This window comes from Hypanus sabinus, chromosome 1 (genome assembly GCF_030144855.1).
Source record: "Hypanus sabinus isolate sHypSab1 chromosome 1, sHypSab1.hap1, whole genome shotgun sequence".
Taxonomy (NCBI): Eukaryota; Metazoa; Chordata; class Chondrichthyes; order Myliobatiformes; family Dasyatidae; genus Hypanus; species Hypanus sabinus.
Genome location: NC_082706.1, coordinates 128,225,420 through 128,243,806, shown reverse-complemented (window position 1 = coordinate 128,243,806; position 18,387 = coordinate 128,225,420). Strand labels below are relative to the sequence as shown.

Genomic DNA, 18,387 nt, shown 5'->3' with positions numbered 1-18,387 from the left:
AACCCCTCAAAATTGATCAATAAGCTCCAAGACCTTGACCTCAATACCTCCTTATGCAACTGGATCCTTAATTTCCTCACTTGCAGATCTCAGTCAGTTCAGATTGTCAACAACTGTTCCTCCTCAATCTCCATAGGCACTGATGCACCACAAGGCTCTGTGCTTAGTCCCCTGCTCTACTCACTTTACATGTATGACTGTGTGACTAAACACAGCTCCACTGCCATATTCAAGTTGCTAATATCACTGCTGTTGCCCGAATCAAAGGTGGTGGTGAATCAGCATATAGGAGGGAGAATGACAATCTGTCTGAGTGGTTTCATAGCAATAACCTCTCACTCAATGTCAGCAAGTCCAAGGAATTAATTATAGACTTCAGGAAAAAGAAACCAGTGGTCCACAAGCCAGTCCTCAGAGGATCAGAGGTGGAGAGGGCTAGCAACTTTAAATTCCAGACTGTCATTATTTCGGAGGACCTGTCCTGAGCCTAGCACATAAGTACAATAAAGAAGAAAGCTTTGTTAGATGTTTGTGGAGATTTAGCATGTCATCTAAAACTTTGACAAACTTCTATAGATGTGTAGTGTTGAGCATACTGCCTGGTATGGAAACACCAATGCCCTTGAATGGAAAATCCCACGAAAGGTACTGGATATGGCCCATGAGTAAAGCACCCCCAACCATTGAGCACATCTGTATTAAACACAATCACAAGAAAGTAGCATTCATCATTGGGTCCCACCACGACCCAGGATATGCTCTCTTCTCTCTGCTGGACTTGCATTGTCAGGTTCAGGAACTGTTACAACCCTTCAAACATCAGGCTCTTGAACCAAAGGGGATAATTTCACTTACACCATTATTTAATACTCCCACAACCTTTGGATACAATTTTCAAGAATGCTTCATCTCATATTCTCATATTATAATTGTTTCTTCTTTTTGCATTTACACAATTTGCTGTCTTCTGCACTCTGGTTGAATGCCCTAGTTGGGCAGTCTTTCATTAATTCTGTTATAGTTATTATTCTACAGAATTATTGTCCACAAGAAAATGAATCTCAGGGTTGTACATGGTGACATACATGTACTTCGATAATAAAATTTACATTGAACTTTGTAAAGTAGCAATATAAGAAACCTTCCACCATCACTGAAATCTCCATCTATGCTTCTCATTTCTAGGTTTGAAAACTCCTTGTTAACCTACTGTCTCCCACTCTGGACAACTTCTAAATCACTGAAAATTCAACCCGCTTACTGATCCATATGAAAGGCCTTCGTAGTTTTGAATCTTTACTGAATACCTCCAATACTCTCAATGCATTGAACCTTACCATTGCTGATGGACAGATTACTATCAATGAAGCTTTCTCTTGTTCTCTGTTGTCTGACTTTGGTACTCTGAGCCTTTAGCTTTCCTCTCTGAAAACAGCCCCACAGTCACTATCACCTTTCTACCCACACACAACGCTGGTGGAACGCAGCAGGCCTGGCAGCATCTATAGGGAGAAACACTGTCAATGTTTCAGGACAAAGGGTCTCGGCTTGAAACATTGACAGTGATTCTCCCTACAGATGCTGCCTGGCCTGCTGCGTTCCACCAGCATTTTGTGTGCTTTGCTTGAATTTCCAGCATCCTCGTGTTTACCTTTCTATCCATCTTGCTCTTGTTTCGGCATGCTTTAATCACCTTTTGATGCTCATTCACTCAGACAATGGCTACTAACACTGGCAATAACACCCTCCAACAAGAGTCAGCAAAACACAAGCTGCTGGAGGTACCAAATGGGTTAAACAGCTTCTGTAAAATAAACAGGGTAGCTCTCGCTCAAGGATGCAGAACGACAGCTTTTCTATAAACGCTCATTTCAACAAAGACAATATCCCAACTCAAGCTCATTAAATCTGATTATAACAATTCATGTAGCAAACTTCTCCTGGGGATCATTCTAGGAAATTATCATTTAGTAGGCTAAATGCTTTTAGGTTGACCTTGTTTGAATCCCAAGGGAGTTAAACTTTGTAGATTATCCTGTTATTTTAATAATACAATCTAGTATCTCACAGCATATTCAGTATATTTACAGTCTAGGCTCAACTATCTTAGTTATCATGGTCTGTTCATCTAAGTTCATGATCTTTTGAAAAGTTAAAAAATGTTCAACTTACTAAGTAAAAAGAAAATAAACTAAAGTCAAACAAATCAATTCTTCCATCAATAACCTAAACAAAACTGGAAATTATCTATGCCAGTAAATCTGAAAGACATAATGCAAATTCACCAACAGGTATCATCACTGCCAACATGCTTAGGTATTAACTGACTATTACAGTATGTGATTAAAAGTCAAGTAATTTCAACTGTGTAGGATAACTATCCTGAAATTACAAGTATTATTGCAGAGAAATCTAAAGTTAAAATTGTTATGTTACCACAATTTGTAGAAATTGAATGCTAAAGACAGATAAAAGGAAGTTTCTCTGAATGGTGACAGCCTGCAGAATTTAGCGATGCAGAGGAATCAGAGTGTCAGAATCAGATTCAGGTTTATTATCACTGGCATACTGCTTGTCAAGAAATTTGTTGTTCTGTGAAAGCAGTAAACTGCAATACATGATAAAACACTATAATTACAATAAGATAAAAACATATATATAAATTTCAAATTAAATAAGTAGTATAAAGAATATTGAGTTAATGTACATGGGTTCATTGTCCTCACATGTGATTCACAAAAGGCTAGTTGGCAGAAAATCTGGGTAACTAGAAAGGTTACCCGCCTCTGGTAGCTGATCCTACTACCCATTACTCTGTGTGGAGAAACTTGCCTCTCAGATCTCCATTAAATCTTATCTTATACTGATGTCTTTTAGTTTTAGCTCCCCTATCCAAGCTTAAAAAAGACTGAGATTTCCTGCATTGCAGGGGATGTGTGCAGCCAGATCCCCTGTACATGTTGCTAAGCCAGGGCTCACACTCAGAAGAGAGCATGAAACAGTGTGGTACAGGACAGACAGTTTGGCCCACAATCTGTGCCAACCTTATTTCCTACTCCTCAATCAATTTAACCTTTCCCTTCCATTTAGCCCTCTATTTTCTTTTCATTCATGTGCCTATCTGTGGGTCTCTTAAATATCTCTAATGTACCCACCTCTACCACCATTCCCAGCAGTGTGTTTCTTTCACTTATTAATCTGTTAAAAAAAAACTATCTCTGACAACTGCCCCTATACTTTCCTCCAAACACCTTAAAGTTATTAGCCATTAGCCTCTTGTATTAAGGCATTGCTGGCCTGGGGAAAAGGCTCTGGCTGTCCACTCTATCTATGTCTCTTATCATCTTAGACACCTCAGTCAATTTGCCCCTTACCCTCCTTTGGTCCAAAGAGAAATGCCCTAGTACTTGTGGAGGCTTGCTCTACAATTTTTATTGTTTATTCCTTGGTGAATCAAATGCAAAAATAGGGAGATTATGCTTCAATTATATAGGACGCTGCAGAAACCACATCTGGAGTACTTAGTATAATATTGCTTTCTTTATTTGCAGAATAGCAATTCAGAGCACGTTTATTGGATTAATAGCGGAAATTGGGCAAAGCTTTATTTACTCTAGTTCAGAGGAGTGATAAGGGACTTTATTGAAACATTAGATAGACTTATGAAGGGATCCTGAGAAGGTCTGACACGAGTGGATGTGGAAAAGCTGCCTCCACTTATGGAAGAAGTTAGAATGTTTTACCCATTTAAAATGTGAAAGGGACATGGTCTCTGGAATTTTCTTCCTTGGAGAGTGATGAAAAAGTAAAACTACTTGTAATGTTGAAGTAGATAGATATTTAGCTAGCGAGTGGTGAATCTGTGGAATTTGTTGCATAGGCAGCTGTGGAGGCCATGTCTAAATGTACATTTAATGCAGAGGTTGATAGATTCTTGATTTGTCAGCGCATGAAGGGATACGGGGAGGAAGGCAAGAGATTGGGGGTGAAAGGAAAAATGGATCAGCCAAGATAAAATGGGGGAGCAGACTCGATGGGCCAAATGGCCTAATTCTTCTCTTATGTCTTATGGTCTTACATGAAAAAGAGTTGAAGTTATAACAGATTAAGCATGATTTTATTATACAGTATGGTTTGGGAGACTGAATAGCCATTTCTGCTATCAACTGGTACATACCACCACAATGTGTAGGATTCTGTTTGAAAGTGTAGGTTGCCTTTATGTCCATAAGCTTTCTCTAAAGTATTTGCCTGGGATGGATGGAGTGACAATTTATAGAACAGTGCCATGAGGCAACAATCACACATCACAGAAAATAAATCACTGGTGTAAAGCTGTACAAAACAGTTAGAACAAGCTGCATTAATTTCAATTGGAAAAGACTTACTTCCTTTACCACTGAGACGTTAAGAGAAATGTAAACTAAATATGACTAAATTCCAGCTTTCACTCCTTATACAGGATTTTAAGAGGCCAGAATTGAAACAAAGGCCACACTGGAATCTGGAATAGTCTGATAGGGCCTTTTAAAACTTATCAAATAAATAGTATCAAAATGAACCTTAAGTTACCCCCATATCAGTATATTTTTGACAGTATTGTGCTGTAAAATGATATAGCTGAAATGTTCAGAATGCTCAAATGGCTTATTTATGTATAGACATTAAACGGCAGTGCTGAATTAAATGAGACAAGGCGCCAAGGCCAGAACAACTGGCCGATTTGTCAGTGCCATAGAGCACACATCTCCCACTTCCAGCTACAGACCTTATCAACACACAGCAGACGCAGAGGTCAGGAAAAACAACAAGTCATAGTGGCATAATACTTCTATATGATATTTCACAATAAAAACTCCAAATGGATTTTGGCCAATTAAAAATGACAGAGTACCAAAACTAAAAAAAAAATGTGAGAAGGTTCTTGCAAAAATATTGATAGTAAATACGAAGAAACAAGGACGGGAGAGTGAGATTAAAATCAGAGTTCTGTTAATTGCTACTAGACAACGAGCTCTTGTCTGTAGACACCTCTAGTTTACCATCTTTGGACATTGTTAATTCATTGGTTCAGGATGGTGATTAGGTTATCAGAATAAATGGTGGTAACATTTTAGGTTTTCTCTGGAGTACAATGAAAAGGTACAGGCAGGAAATGTTAATTTTGCTTCACACTCCACAGTTGCTGTCTGATCTGGTAAGTATTTCTAGCATTTGCTTTTATTCCAGCTTTCGACACCTGCTGTTTGCATGGTAAAGGCTGTGGCTGACAGTTCCCCAATGGCACATAAATGGATCCCCTTCTTGCAGGGGTACAGAGCCGAGGAGAAAGGGAAGTTTGTACAGGACTGCAGCAGTTCTGAAGTTACCCATTTGACAAGGGAGACAGACTGAGTCAAAGTTCTACCAGAGCTTCAGCAACATAAAAAGCCTGAACTAAAATCTGAAGGGGACCTGCTGATAGTGTAGTGGCATCTGTACTAGACTACGAGATGAGAGGTCCTGGGTCAAATCCAGCCAGCTCCTTGCACACTTTCTATCCATGCTGGGTTGACTGTTGAGCTAGTAACTCACTCATAAAAAGCAGACAAACACTAAAGAAATAGCAATGTTGTCATAAGGTGCAGAGAGTAAAAAAATACGGGAGAGTCGATGGATGTTATTTATTTGGATTTTCAGAAGACCTTTGACAAAGTGCTGGACACAAGGGTGCTAAGCAAGATAAGCACCCATGGTATGAGAAGGTGCCAGCACGGATTGAAGGTTAGGGGACTGGCAGTAAGTCAGAGAGTGGTGATGAAGAGATCCTTTTCGGGATGGCTGCTGGTGACCAGCAGAGCTCTGCAAGGATCAGTGCTCAGTCCGCAACTTTTAACTTTATACATTAATGATCTGAATGAAGGAATTGATGGCATTGTGGCCAAGCTGCAGGTGATATCAAGATCGGTGGAGGGACAGTTAGTGTCACAGAGGCAATGAGTTTCCAGAAGAACTTGGAAGGTTGGGAGAATGGACAATGAAATGTAAGAAGTGTGGGATAATGCACCTTGGTATAATAAATGAAGGTACACACTTTTTCTAAATAGTAAAAGAATTCAGAAATTGGAGGTACAAAGGGAGTTGGTAGTTCTAGTTCAAGATTTCCTCAAGGTTAACTTGCAGGTTGCGTTATTAGTAAAGAAGACAAATGCACTTTCAGAGGACTACAGTAAAGAAGCAGTATGAAATGCTAAGGCTTTGAGTCATTGGTCAGACTACAATTAGAACACTTTGCACAATTTTGGGCTCTGTTTCTAAGGATGTGCTAGCCCTGGGTCCAGAGGAGGTTCACAAGAATGATGCTGGGAAAGAAAGGCTTAACATATGAAGAGCATTTGAAGACTCTAAGCCGATACACCATGGAGTTCAGAAGGATGATGGGTGATTTTATTGAAACTTATTTGATGCTCAAAAGTCTGGATGAGTGGACATGGTGTGCATGCTTCCATCAGTAGGAGAATGTAGGATCTGAAGGCATAGCCTCAGAATAAAGGATGTCACTTTCAAACTGAGATGAGGAGGAGTTTTTGCAGCTAGCAGGTGGTGGATCTGTGGAATTCAGACTATGTCATTGGGTATACTTAAGGCAGATATTCATAGGTTCTTGACTGGTAAAGGGGTTAAGGGTTAAAGGGAGAAAGGGGATGAAAAAAAATAAATCAGCCATGATTTAATGGTGAGGCAAATTTGAGGGGCCGAATGGCCTAATTCTGCCTGCACATCTTCTGGTCCCATAAATCCTAGAGGCCCATAAAAATATAGAGAAGTCATTGTAAACAGGTGATAATCACCCTGATGTTCACTTGTTACTGGGATTGTGCCCTCCCAGTTGATTTCAAATAAACTTCAAAAATTCTGCTCTGATGCCACCACCTCCAATTGCATGAAGCCAAAATACGTATCCCCCAAGGCACATGGACAACTACCAACAAACATAAATATCAGCTACATGGCTTTGGGTAGGACACAGCTAGCTGCTAGCCCAGTCTGTCGAGACCAAGGATGCACTTTCCTTTCTACTTAGTTATACTTACTACTACTCACCCAAGTCCATCCCAAAGCCCAGGAATCTGAATCTTGAAACTTCACTCAACCCAACTGTTCCCACAACCTATGGGACTCACTTCCAAAGCATCTTCATTGCACATTCTCGATATTTACTGCTTATTTATCTTTTTTTTGCATTTGCAGTCTGCTTTCTTTTGCACATTAGTTGTTTGTCCATCCTGTTGGGTGCAATCTTTAATCGATTCTATCATGTTTCTTGGATTACTGAGTATGCCCACAAGAAAGTGAACCTCAGGTTGTATATATGGTGACATACATGGACTTTGATAACAAATTTACTTTGAACTTTGAAGTAACTTTTTGACTTCAGCATCATCTTGAATGATTGGAATCTAAGAAACACAGGGCCCTCAGCATACCTCTTTGATCCTGTCCAGTTCATTCTGCAATGCTTGTTTGGAGATTTCAACTTCAATAAGTCTTTGTCGAAGGGATTCATTTTCATTTTCTACGCTGACACGTTTTTCCTCAACATTCTCCAGTTCATGGTGCAGACGCACAGACACATCTTTGGCAACCTGAGAACAGCAGCAGAATAAAGTCAGAATATTCTACAGTTGGGCAAGCCCAGGAATATTACATTTTTTAAAAAAAAACTCAAGGATCAGAAGGAAAATGTACTGCGCAAGGCAGGATTGGGTGCCTGTGATAGAAATTCCTGACTGGGTTCTGAAATGCAGAATTACCACTGTGAGTCTATGACTTAGTTTAGTTATCTGAGTGTAATGTTCCTGTAACTATTCCCTCAGTCAACAAAACATTCTTACTGTTTAAAAATAGAAAATTGATCCAAGCAACCTTATACTGCATTTATCTGGTGAAAGGAAGAATACATTTAATTAACTTTATTTTAAAATTGGTCATGGAAATCACACACACACACAAAATGAATCTGTCTTCTAAGAAAACTTATCAAGAAAACACTTAACCTATCAAAATCCGTCCATCAAAACTTAGTTTCCTATATCAGGGGAAGGCAAATGAGGCCAATTATCTCTAAATTTTGTCAGTCCAAACTCCCTTGCTAGAGGTTTGAACACAACTGGAGTGGAATTTAGTGTAGTAATGAGCATTTTTGGATAAAGAGGTCAAAACAAAGCCTCTTTATTTCCCAAGTGGACATAGAAGATGTTATTTCAAAATGGAGATTAAGAATTTTCCCTGGAGTCCTGGCCATTATCATTCCTCTTCCTCAGTCAATATCAAATAAAACAGATTATCACCAAGTACAAATTGGTGATAACATTTCCTACATTACAAATGCGACTATGCTTCAAATGTATATCATTTACCATGAAACGCTTTATAGTGACCCGATATTCATCACAAGTCCTATATAAAAATACAAATAAAGCAATTTAATTAACCAACAGGTTTACTAACTTCAATATATAATAATTTGCTGAGATTATGACATGACCATAGGGTTAATGACTTTTGGACCCCAAACTGGTCTGAAAATTTTAAAAATAGCAAACTTCATGCAATTTGTGTCCCTATTATCATCAATGTATTTGTGGATTGTTGGATTCTCAACTTCCTATATCTTAGCACTGAGGTATTAATAATTCTTTAATCTGTTTTACTCTACACAAATTAAATCTAAATGCTTTCAAACTTCAGCAATAGCCCTCAAGCCCAAAGCTAATTTCATGCAGAGAAAGCGAACCTCAGATTAAGCATAGAATCATACTTAGAGAGTTGTAGATATTAGTAAAGAAAAACACAAAGAGATCCTGGAGATGCTGGAAATCCAGAGCAACACACACAAAATGCTGGAGGTACTCAGTAGGTCAGGCAGCAGTCAACATTTCTGGCCAAGACCCTTCTTCAGGACTGGAAAGGAAGAGGGAAAGATGCCAGAATAAAAAGGTGAGGGGAGGGGAAGGAAGAGAAGCTACAAGGTGAAATGGTCAGGTGGGTGGGGGAGAGGATTAAGTTAGAAATTGGGAGGCAAAAAGGCAAAGGGCTAGAGAAGGAGAGAAGGCAGAATCTGCTAGGAAAGAGGAGTAGTTCATGGGAGAAAGGAAGGAGGAGGGACACCAGGGGAGGTGATAGACAGTGAGGAGAAGATGTAATAGGCTATGTGGAGAAATGAAGAGGGAAGGTGAGGGGAAAAATGCTGGAAGTTGGAGAAATCAACGTTCAGGCTCTCAGGTTTGATGCTACCTAGATGGAAAATGATGTGTTGCCCCTCCAACCTAAGAAGTGGCCTCATCATAGCAGAAGCAGAAGCCAGGGAGCAATGTCAGAATAGGAATGAGGTAGGAATGGTAATAGTTGGCAACCGGGAATGCTGCTTTTTGAGGATGGAGCTGAGGTACTCAACAAAGTGGTCCCCCAATTCACAGTAGGTCTCACCAATCTTACAGGCAGCCACATCGGGAGCACTGGATACTGTATATGCCACAAAGGATTTGCAGGTGAGGTGTTGCCTCACCTGGAAGGACTGTTTGGGGCCCTGATGGAGGTGGGGGAGGTGATGACTGGGCTGATTAACACTTCTGCTGCTTGCAGGGATAAGTGACAGGAGGGAGATTAGTGGGAAGGGATGAATGGACAAGAGAATCACAAGAGTGGTCCCTGTGGAAAGCAGAGAATGAGGGGAGGTTAAGATGTGCCTGGTTGAAGATGCTGGAAGTTGTGGAGAATGTGTTGGATGCAGAGGCTCATTGGATGGTAGGCAAGGACAAAAGTAGGAAGCATATCAGTATCCAGCCAAACAGTCTGAAACCAGTTTGTGAATTCATATTAAATAATCATGCTAATTGTTTTATTGGAAGTATACAATATTGATACAAAGGCATTTGTATTAGCACAGTTGTGTGAGTAAGAAGCACCAATATACACCTATGGTCAGATGAAAGGTTAATCTAAAATGCAAACTTTGTTTCTCTTTCACAGGTACTGAGCATTTCCGGCATCGTTTATACATCAAACTTCCAGCATCTGCAGTATTTTTGCTTTTCAATTAACTACACGTATCCAAGGAGAACATTAAATGGCATGTCAAACAAGCCACTGAATGAGGTATAAAAGCATTTTGTCTGACCAATTTTCTCACCTACATTTTGGAAATGCAAACCATTTCCCTCAGTCCTGTGTCTTCAACATAAACATGCCACTGAAGACTGATTCAAAGTAGGATTTAAAAAAAAACATGTGCAAGGCCTCTTTCAATTGTAGGGCAGTGCAAAATGGCACTGATTGAAAGCCAACAGCAGAGAGCCAGCAGCAGGGACAAGGATGTAAGCAGGAATGTGGACGGGAGCTGGCAGATGTGAGACCAAGAAGTAAATATCAGTGGAACAAGACATCGTCACAGAGAGCAGAAGAACAGAAATAGGAGAAAAAACATGCCACACAAAAAGGCAAGAGATTAGGCTCTGAAGTAGAAACAGAAAGTGCTAGAAACACACAGCAAGCCAGGCAGCATTTGTATAGAGACAGAGAGTTAACATTTCATGTCCAAGATCCAATATCATACAGAGGCTGTTCTTCAACCAGAAACATTAGCAATGCTTCTTTCCAAAGATACTACCCGACACTGTATGCTCCTATTTTCATTCAAAAAGACACCATTAATTTATGCAGACAAAATGCTGGAAGATCTCAGCATTTCCGAAGGATCCTTCTTAAGGGTCTTGGGCAGAAATATTGACTGCATAATTCCCCTCTGTAGACACTACCTGACCTGCTGAGTTCCTGCGGCATTTTGTGTGTGTTGCTCTCTGTTTCCAGCATCAGCAGTATCTCTAGTGTTACTGTGAATTTACATTGACTATTTGGCAGAATCAGGGTGAAAGCTGCTTTTTATTTACCTTGTGGTGAGAGCAATCATGAAGAACGTATTGTATTTATTTCTCTATTAAAGTCAAAAACCAGATAAGGAGGCTAAGGTCTGATCAGTGGGTGGACAGATTAGTTCTAACAGAGAATTCACATCCACAAAATATGGATCAAACACAAGGGAATCTGCAGATGCTGGAAATTCAAACAACAACACACACAAAATGCTGGTGGAACACAGCAGGCCAGGCAGCATCTATAGGGAGAAGCGCTGTCGACATTTCGGGCCGAGACCTTTTATCAGGACTAACTGAAAGGAAAGATAGTAAGAGATTTGAAAGAAACAAAATATGGATGGTGTTTTCTCCAAATATGATGCTGAGCTCATGTGTTTCCAGGATTTTATACTGGATTGGAGCTAAAATGGTGCTTTTTAACAGCGACTCCTTCGAGTTCAACTGTGGATACAGCTTATTTCTACCTTTGATATCTCTCCTTTTCCCTTTCAGGGTGGATTGGATTCTGTTGGAGACCCTGACCTGGAATTACACTCAGATTTCAGTTCTTTGCGGTGGTGGGACCCACTCCCAGAGGGGCTCACAACTGCCCTCTTTTCAATATCCCAAGGTCGCGGCTTAAAAGACAAGTGTGCCTTTGGGGTGCTGAGGCTTCACGGCCCAGTGGACAGGCTGATTCTATGCCGGTGCCGTTGACTGAATCGTCGTGGGAGAAAATGGAACATTGGATCAATTGTTGGAGGCTCTGTACTCAGCAAGTTACGCGCACTCTCTCTCTCTCATTGCTGGGGGAGAATTTGTTGCCAATTCTCGAGTTGTAGAACTGGGAAAAACAGCAATGCGACAGACTTTATCATCGCAAATCAGTGAGTTGTTCTATTATCTCTCCCCTCTCACTATGAAAGGAGACACCTCTCTGAACTTTTAATAGGGAAACCGAGCCTGTGGCATGTTGAATTTCAGGTGAACGATTAGTTTTTGTTGTACTGCAAATCAAGGTCTTTCTAAGGGGCCTTGCTATTGGTTGCTTGGTGGGCGGAGGGTGCTGATTTTTTTTGAGGAAGTGGGGGCAGGGGAGGGTAATTGCTTTCCTGCTGCTCGAGCAAGGGAGGGGCGAGTAGGGGGGCTTTGGGGTGTAACATTTTTACTGTCACTATTTCTGTGGGGTACACTTCTGTTTTCATGGATGCCTGTGAAGAACAAGAATTTCAGGATGTATATTGCATACATTTCTCTGAAATTAAATGGAACTATTGAATATATGTACATCTTGAAAAATAACATTGAGGTCACAATGTGCTATTGCTTCTGAGAAAAAACAAGTGCATAAATGCAATCACCTTGGTGGGAAATTTATGATCAGTAAAAGGTGGAAATTGTGAACGGTGAAGCTTAACCCTAAAACATAGTTCGTTCTTTCCTACCACACATGGTTATCTCCAATCTCTCTATTTCACAGAGTTCTCTGTGTGTGAATGAGGCATTTCCCATGAATAAAGCTGACAATGAATGACTCATGAATGAGTGGACATACACAAAGGAATGAATGAATATATACTGTATGTAACTGAGCATGAATGAGATGACAACATTGGGACAGTCTGTTTATCATGGACAGAGAGATTGAAAGATTCTGTAAGTGCAGTAGGCTGACATAGAGAAAAATACAATGCTGTTTTGCTAAGCAACAAGAATAGAGGCAACAGAAACAAGACTTGCATCAGTGTGGTTATTTTTTCTGTGTAAATTTGTGGATCAGCTTGCTGCCCCGAGCTTAATGGATTTTGTTCATGGGTAGTCACAAGGTTAGTGAGTTGACTGGGTATGGTGACCAGCTTACCTTCAAATCTTGCTCCAGATTTCTTATTAGTTCCCCATCAACCTGACCGGTCTGAGCAACCTTTAAGCTCTTCTGCTCGGCTTTCCTGAGGCGGTACTGCAGGATGCGGCAGTTTTTGTTGGAACGATCCAGCTCCCTGCGCAGTTCCTGCAGCTGATATACATCATCCTCCAAATAGCTATCCCGCATCTCTTCCATCTCGGATCGCAGCTCATCCAACTCATCCTGCCCATTCGGAAACACATGGTAATTAATAACTCTGTTTGCTGCACTCTTCTATCCTACCATTAATTAGCACAAAACCAAACATAAGAGCAACATGCAAGCTAAGGAGGTGCAATTACAGTCAATGAACCCCATGCAGTGGGATGGCTTGGGGAGGGTGGGTGAGCAGGGAAGGAGGATTGGTATACAGACTGATGGGACTCTCTCCTCTCTATTCCAGCTGAGAGAATGAAAAGCTGGCTGAGAAAAGAAGTGACATCAAATATCTCCTGACAACCAGTATTAAGTACTGGAAGCAAATGATATGATCCGCACGACTAAAAGGGGTACTAACCAGACGAATGAAAGCATACTCAAAAAGTACAACTAGAAAATACTGGAAATGGGTAACTTATCAAGCTGGAGTTCCAAACCCGTTTCTCTTTCTACAGATGCTGCCTGACCTATGGACTGCTTCCAGCATTTTCCTTTTTTTATTTAAGATTTCCAGCATTTGCAATTCTTTAAATTTTCATCATAAATAACTCCCAAGTATAAAAGAGGTAGATAGAAATTCACAAAACTTGATACTGTAGGGAACTTGCATAAGTTACAAAAAAAATGTACTGCTTTGCTTTGTATGAATCCCATACTTGTTAACAAGACAGACCTTTCAGCACTGAGAAAATGATGGAAGTTTCTTCTTTATAAAGAACATCTGCGCAGGCCAGCTGCAGATTTAAGCTCTCTTTATTCCATTCCAACAATTTATACACTAAAATCAGTCTCCCAGGATTATCCACCACTTCATCAACGTGCTAGGACTATCTCAAGCACCAGCCATCCTCATGCTAGTGGGGATTCCCAATCTGACAACATTTTGGGTAAAAACTGTGTACAGAAATTTATGTTTGCACACTGCTGATGATTTTCCAAACTCCTTTAGAGAAGTTCCCTGCCGCATTTTAACTTACTATTTCAACTGAATGAAAAGCAGGTTTCAAAGAAGAAAGAATTTAAATGTTTTATCCTCATTTGTGGATTGAGTGTCAAAACTATCTATTAAAATATTAATTAAGGAAGATTATCTCCAGATTCTGTCCCTTCATGAAATGAAAATGCCTCAGATAAAACGTTAAGTTGGTCGCAATGGAGAAAACGTACCAATGTTCTGTTAGAAGCTCCCTAAACTCACTATTGCTTGAAATCAAGCACTTGCAATACCTCCAAAAGGACCACAACCTTGCTGTGATTTAGAGGCTTGTGTGCCTCAATGACCTAAAGAGCAATGCTAGTTGGAGTCAGGGCTTTATGTTTTGGCCATTGGTAGGTCCACCCATGCCAAACAGGTCAAAGTGTAGAGTAGTGGTCGCCAACCCATTGATTGCGATCGACTAGTTAATCTTTGACACTTTCCCAGTAGATCCTGAAAAATAAATACACAAATACTGTTGAGAGATTGTTTCCAGGTTGCGAGATTTTAGTTCTATTCTTTCTGCCCAGTGCGCATGCGTGTAGCTCCTCCAGTGTACTTTAGTGTCCCCAACCACCGGGCCACAAGGAAACGATATGAGTCAGCTGCACCTTTCCTCATTCCCTGTCACGCCCACTGCTGAACTTGAATACACGCGAGGTCATTACCCAAGTGCGTCAGGGATCACTGGTTGGCCTCGGGTAACCGGCCGCTTTATGCAGCCGGCGAGAAGTGCCGAAGCTACTGGCCTGAAGAGCGGACAGATGGGCACAGCCTCTAAAGCTGTTTAGCACATCGAATGTTCGTGGGGAACCCGGTGCTAAAATATTCACAGACCTCACTCCGGCTCAGGGTTTCATAAGCAGCAGAGCAGCTACCTCGCTGCAGTCTACTGAAACAAACTTTTGTCAGCCGATAGATCCTCCATGGGGGGGGTGGTGGGGATGGGCGGGTGTCCTGTCGCATTCCTCACTCGGTCGGTCGCCCTCTCCGGACTGCAACCGCCACGACCCTGGTACGGAAACAGACACACCTGGCCAAAGTGATGGGCAGTCGATCGGTCGCTCTCTCCGGACTGCAACCGCCACGACCCTGGTACAGAAACAGACACACCTGGCCAAAGTGATGGGCAGTCGATCGGTCGCTCTCTCCGGACTGCAACCGCCACGGCCCTGGTACAGAAACAGACACACCTGGCCAAAGTGATGGGCAGTCGATCGGTCGCTCTCTCCGGACTGCAACCGCCACGGCCCTGGTACAGAAACAGACACACCTGGCCAAAGTGATGGGCAGTCGATCGGTCGCTCTCTCCGGACTGCAACCGCCACGGCCCTGGTACAGAAACAGACACACCTGGCCAAAGTGATGGGCAGTCGATCGGTCGCTCTCTCCGGACTGCAACCGCCACGACCCTGGTACGGGAACAGACACACCTGGCCAAAGTGATGGGCAGTCGATCGGTCGCTCTCTCCGGACTGCAACCGCCACGGCCCTGGTACAGAAACAGACACACCTGGCCAAAGTGATGGGCAGTCGATCGGTCGCTCTCTCCGGACTGCAACCGCCACGGCCCTGGTACAGAAACAGACACATCTGGCCAAAGCGATGGGCAGTCAATTGGTCGCTCTCTCTGGACTACAGCTGCACCTGGCCAAGGCATCTGGCGGCGGGCAGGAGGCTGGAGTTCAGTCCCAGAGGCTGTCTAATGAGGCAATGAAGCCCTCAAAACTGCTTCAGCACCCTGAGTCCAAGCACCCTACACTTAAAGACAAACCCGCTGAGTTTTTTCCCAGTGGAAAAAACGTGAGCAAGCGGGACAGCAGCTGAGAGCCATGTAAACTAAACTGCGGAATAGACTGGACATAAGGAACCTGCTTCAAGTATTGCTGTATTCCCGTTGCGTTTAACATCCCCCCCCCCCCCACCCCCGGTCAGCAAGAATGTTGTCAATATTAAACCGGTCTGCGGTGCAAAAAAAGGGTGGGTACCCCTGGTGTTCATACAGCATATCTACTTCCGGTCTTTTCTGCCCCGGTGCGCATGCATGTAACTGATCGATTTGGGAGTCGATCTTGCCTTTCACTAAGGCTGAGGTAGGGTATCTTGGGCTTAAAAAGGTTAGTGACCACTAGTGTAGAGGCTAGATTAACAATGGTCCACTGGTCCTCCAGGTTTGGTAGTTCAGCTTAGGGCCAACAACACTGACTGGTCAAACAAAACTGTTGTTGAGATAGCAATGAAGAATCCTTCAACATCTGTGTGTGACAATACTCCTGAGTCTCCAATTGGATTTGCATGGCTGACAGCAGTAGAAACTGAGAGGAAGCTACTGACATGATGAAGGAAACCTTGGTAATCACAGTCAAGACCAAGTAGGACCTTCATTGTTGCCATTAACACTGGCAGTGTAACAGGCAGTTAAAAAATAACTTGCAATACATTCATCTCAAAGGACATAATTTGCAGAGTCATACAGCACAGATCCCTGCCCTATGGCCCAACAATCGCATGCCAACCACAGTGCCCACTCAGCTGGTCCCAATTTCCTGCATTCAGCCCATACCCTGCCCCTCAATGTATCTACCCAATGATACCATTACACCAGCCTCAACCACTCTTCTCATTCCATGTACTCACCACTCTGTGTGAAAAAGTTGCTCCTCCGTTTCCTTTTAAATCTCTGCCTGCTCAACCTAAAAGTATGCCCCCTAATTCTGGACTCCCTTATACTAGGGCAAAGACCATTACTGTCCACTTTATCTATGCCCCTCAAAATGTTAAACATTTCTATCCCATTACCCCTTATTCTCCCATGTTCCAGGAATAAAGATTTAGCCTGACAATCTCTCCTTACTACTCAGGCCCTCTTTTCCTGGCAACATCCTCATAGATTTTTTTGCATTCTTTCCAATTTAATCACATCCTTCCTATAACAAAGAAACCAAAACTGTGGATAGCACTTCAAGTGTACCCTCTCCAATGACCTGTACAAGTGCCTGCTAAGGCCAGTTTACTAAATACCTTTTCCACCTCCCCGTCTATCTGTGAACTTTTCAATAAACAATGAACTTGTACTGCCAAGTCACTTTAATGTGAAAATCTCTCAGAATAAATCACTAGTATACGGGCCTCACCCGTTGCAAGCAAAAAATGTAAATTTATACAATAACATACACAAAATGCTGGTGGAACACAGCAGGCCGAAGGGTCTGGGCCCTAAACGTCGACAGCGCTTCTCCTTATAGATGCTGCCTGGCCTGCTGTGTTCCACCAGCATTTTGTGTGAGTTATTGTTTGAATTTCCAGCATCTGCAGATTTCGTCATGTTTGCCATATAAATTTATAATTGTTTTGAAGGCAAGTGATAGGCAGAATGCACAGGCTTTCTGTTATGGGTTGGTAGCATCACAGAATTCACCTCCACCTGGCCCTAACCCACCCGGACAAAAAAAGACACGTACGTTTGGATGCTGTTCATAGACTTCAGTTCAGCATTCAACACAATCATCCCTCAGAAACAGATTGGAAAGCTGAGCCTACCGGGCCCTGAACTCCCTCTGCAACTGGATCCTAGACTTCCTGACTGGGAGACCTCAGTCAGTCCAGATCGGGAGCAGCATCTCCAACACCATCACACTGAGCACGGGGGTCCCCCAGGACTGTGTGCTCAGTCCACTGCTGTTCACTCTGCTGACCCATGACAGTACTGCAACACACAGCTCGAACCATATCATCAAGTTCGCTGATGACACGACCATGGTGGGTCTCATCAGCAAGAATGACGAGTCAGCATACAGAGATGAGGTGCAGCAGCTAACGGACTGCTAAAGAGCCAACAACCTGTCTCTGAATGTGAGCAAAACAAAAGAGATGGTTGTTGACTTCAGGAGGGCACGCAGCAACCACTCCCCACTGAACATCAACGGCTCCTCAGTAGAGATCGTTAAGAGCTCCAAATTTCTTGGGTGTTCACCTGGCAGAGAATCTCACCTAGTCCCTCAACACCAGCTGCATAGTAAAGAAAGCCCAGAAGCATCTCTACTTGCTGCGAAGGCTGAGGGAAGTCCATCTCCCACCCCCCCATCCTCATCACATTCTATAGAGGTTGTATTGAGAGTATCCTGAGCAGATGTATCACTGCCTGGTTTGGAAATTGCACCATCTTGGATCGCAAGACCCTGCAGCAGATAGTGTAGTGGGCTGAGAAGATCATTGGTGTCTCTCTTCCCGCCATTACAGACATTTACACCACACGCTGCATTCGCAAAGCAAACAGCATTATGAAGGACCCCATGCACCCCTCATACAAACTCTTCTCCCTCCTGCCATCTGGGAAAAGGCACCGAAGCATTGGTTCTCACGGCCAGGCTATGTAACGGTTTCTTCCTCCAAGCCATCAGGCTCCTCAATACCCAGAGCATGGACTGACACCAACTTCTGCCCTCTACTGTCTTGTT

The 18,387-nt window shown here is 42.5% G+C and overlaps 1 protein-coding gene across 2 annotated transcripts in view; it reads right to left on the bottom strand.

Annotated features, from left to right (window-relative positions):
* The window catches only part of LOC132397406 (microtubule cross-linking factor 1), a 218,807-nt gene that overhangs the window by 180,522 nt on the left and 19,898 nt on the right, over window positions 1–18,387 (bottom strand). For both annotated transcript variants that reach the window (XM_059976138.1, XM_059976146.1), the window contains exons 2-3: window positions 12,754–12,978; window positions 7,467–7,625 (exon numbers count right to left, since the gene is read on the bottom strand). In XM_059976138.1, coding sequence (XP_059832121.1) covers window positions 7,467–7,625; window positions 12,754–12,978 — 384 coding nt within the window. The remainder of the gene's footprint in view (window positions 1–7,466; window positions 7,626–12,753; window positions 12,979–18,387) is intronic.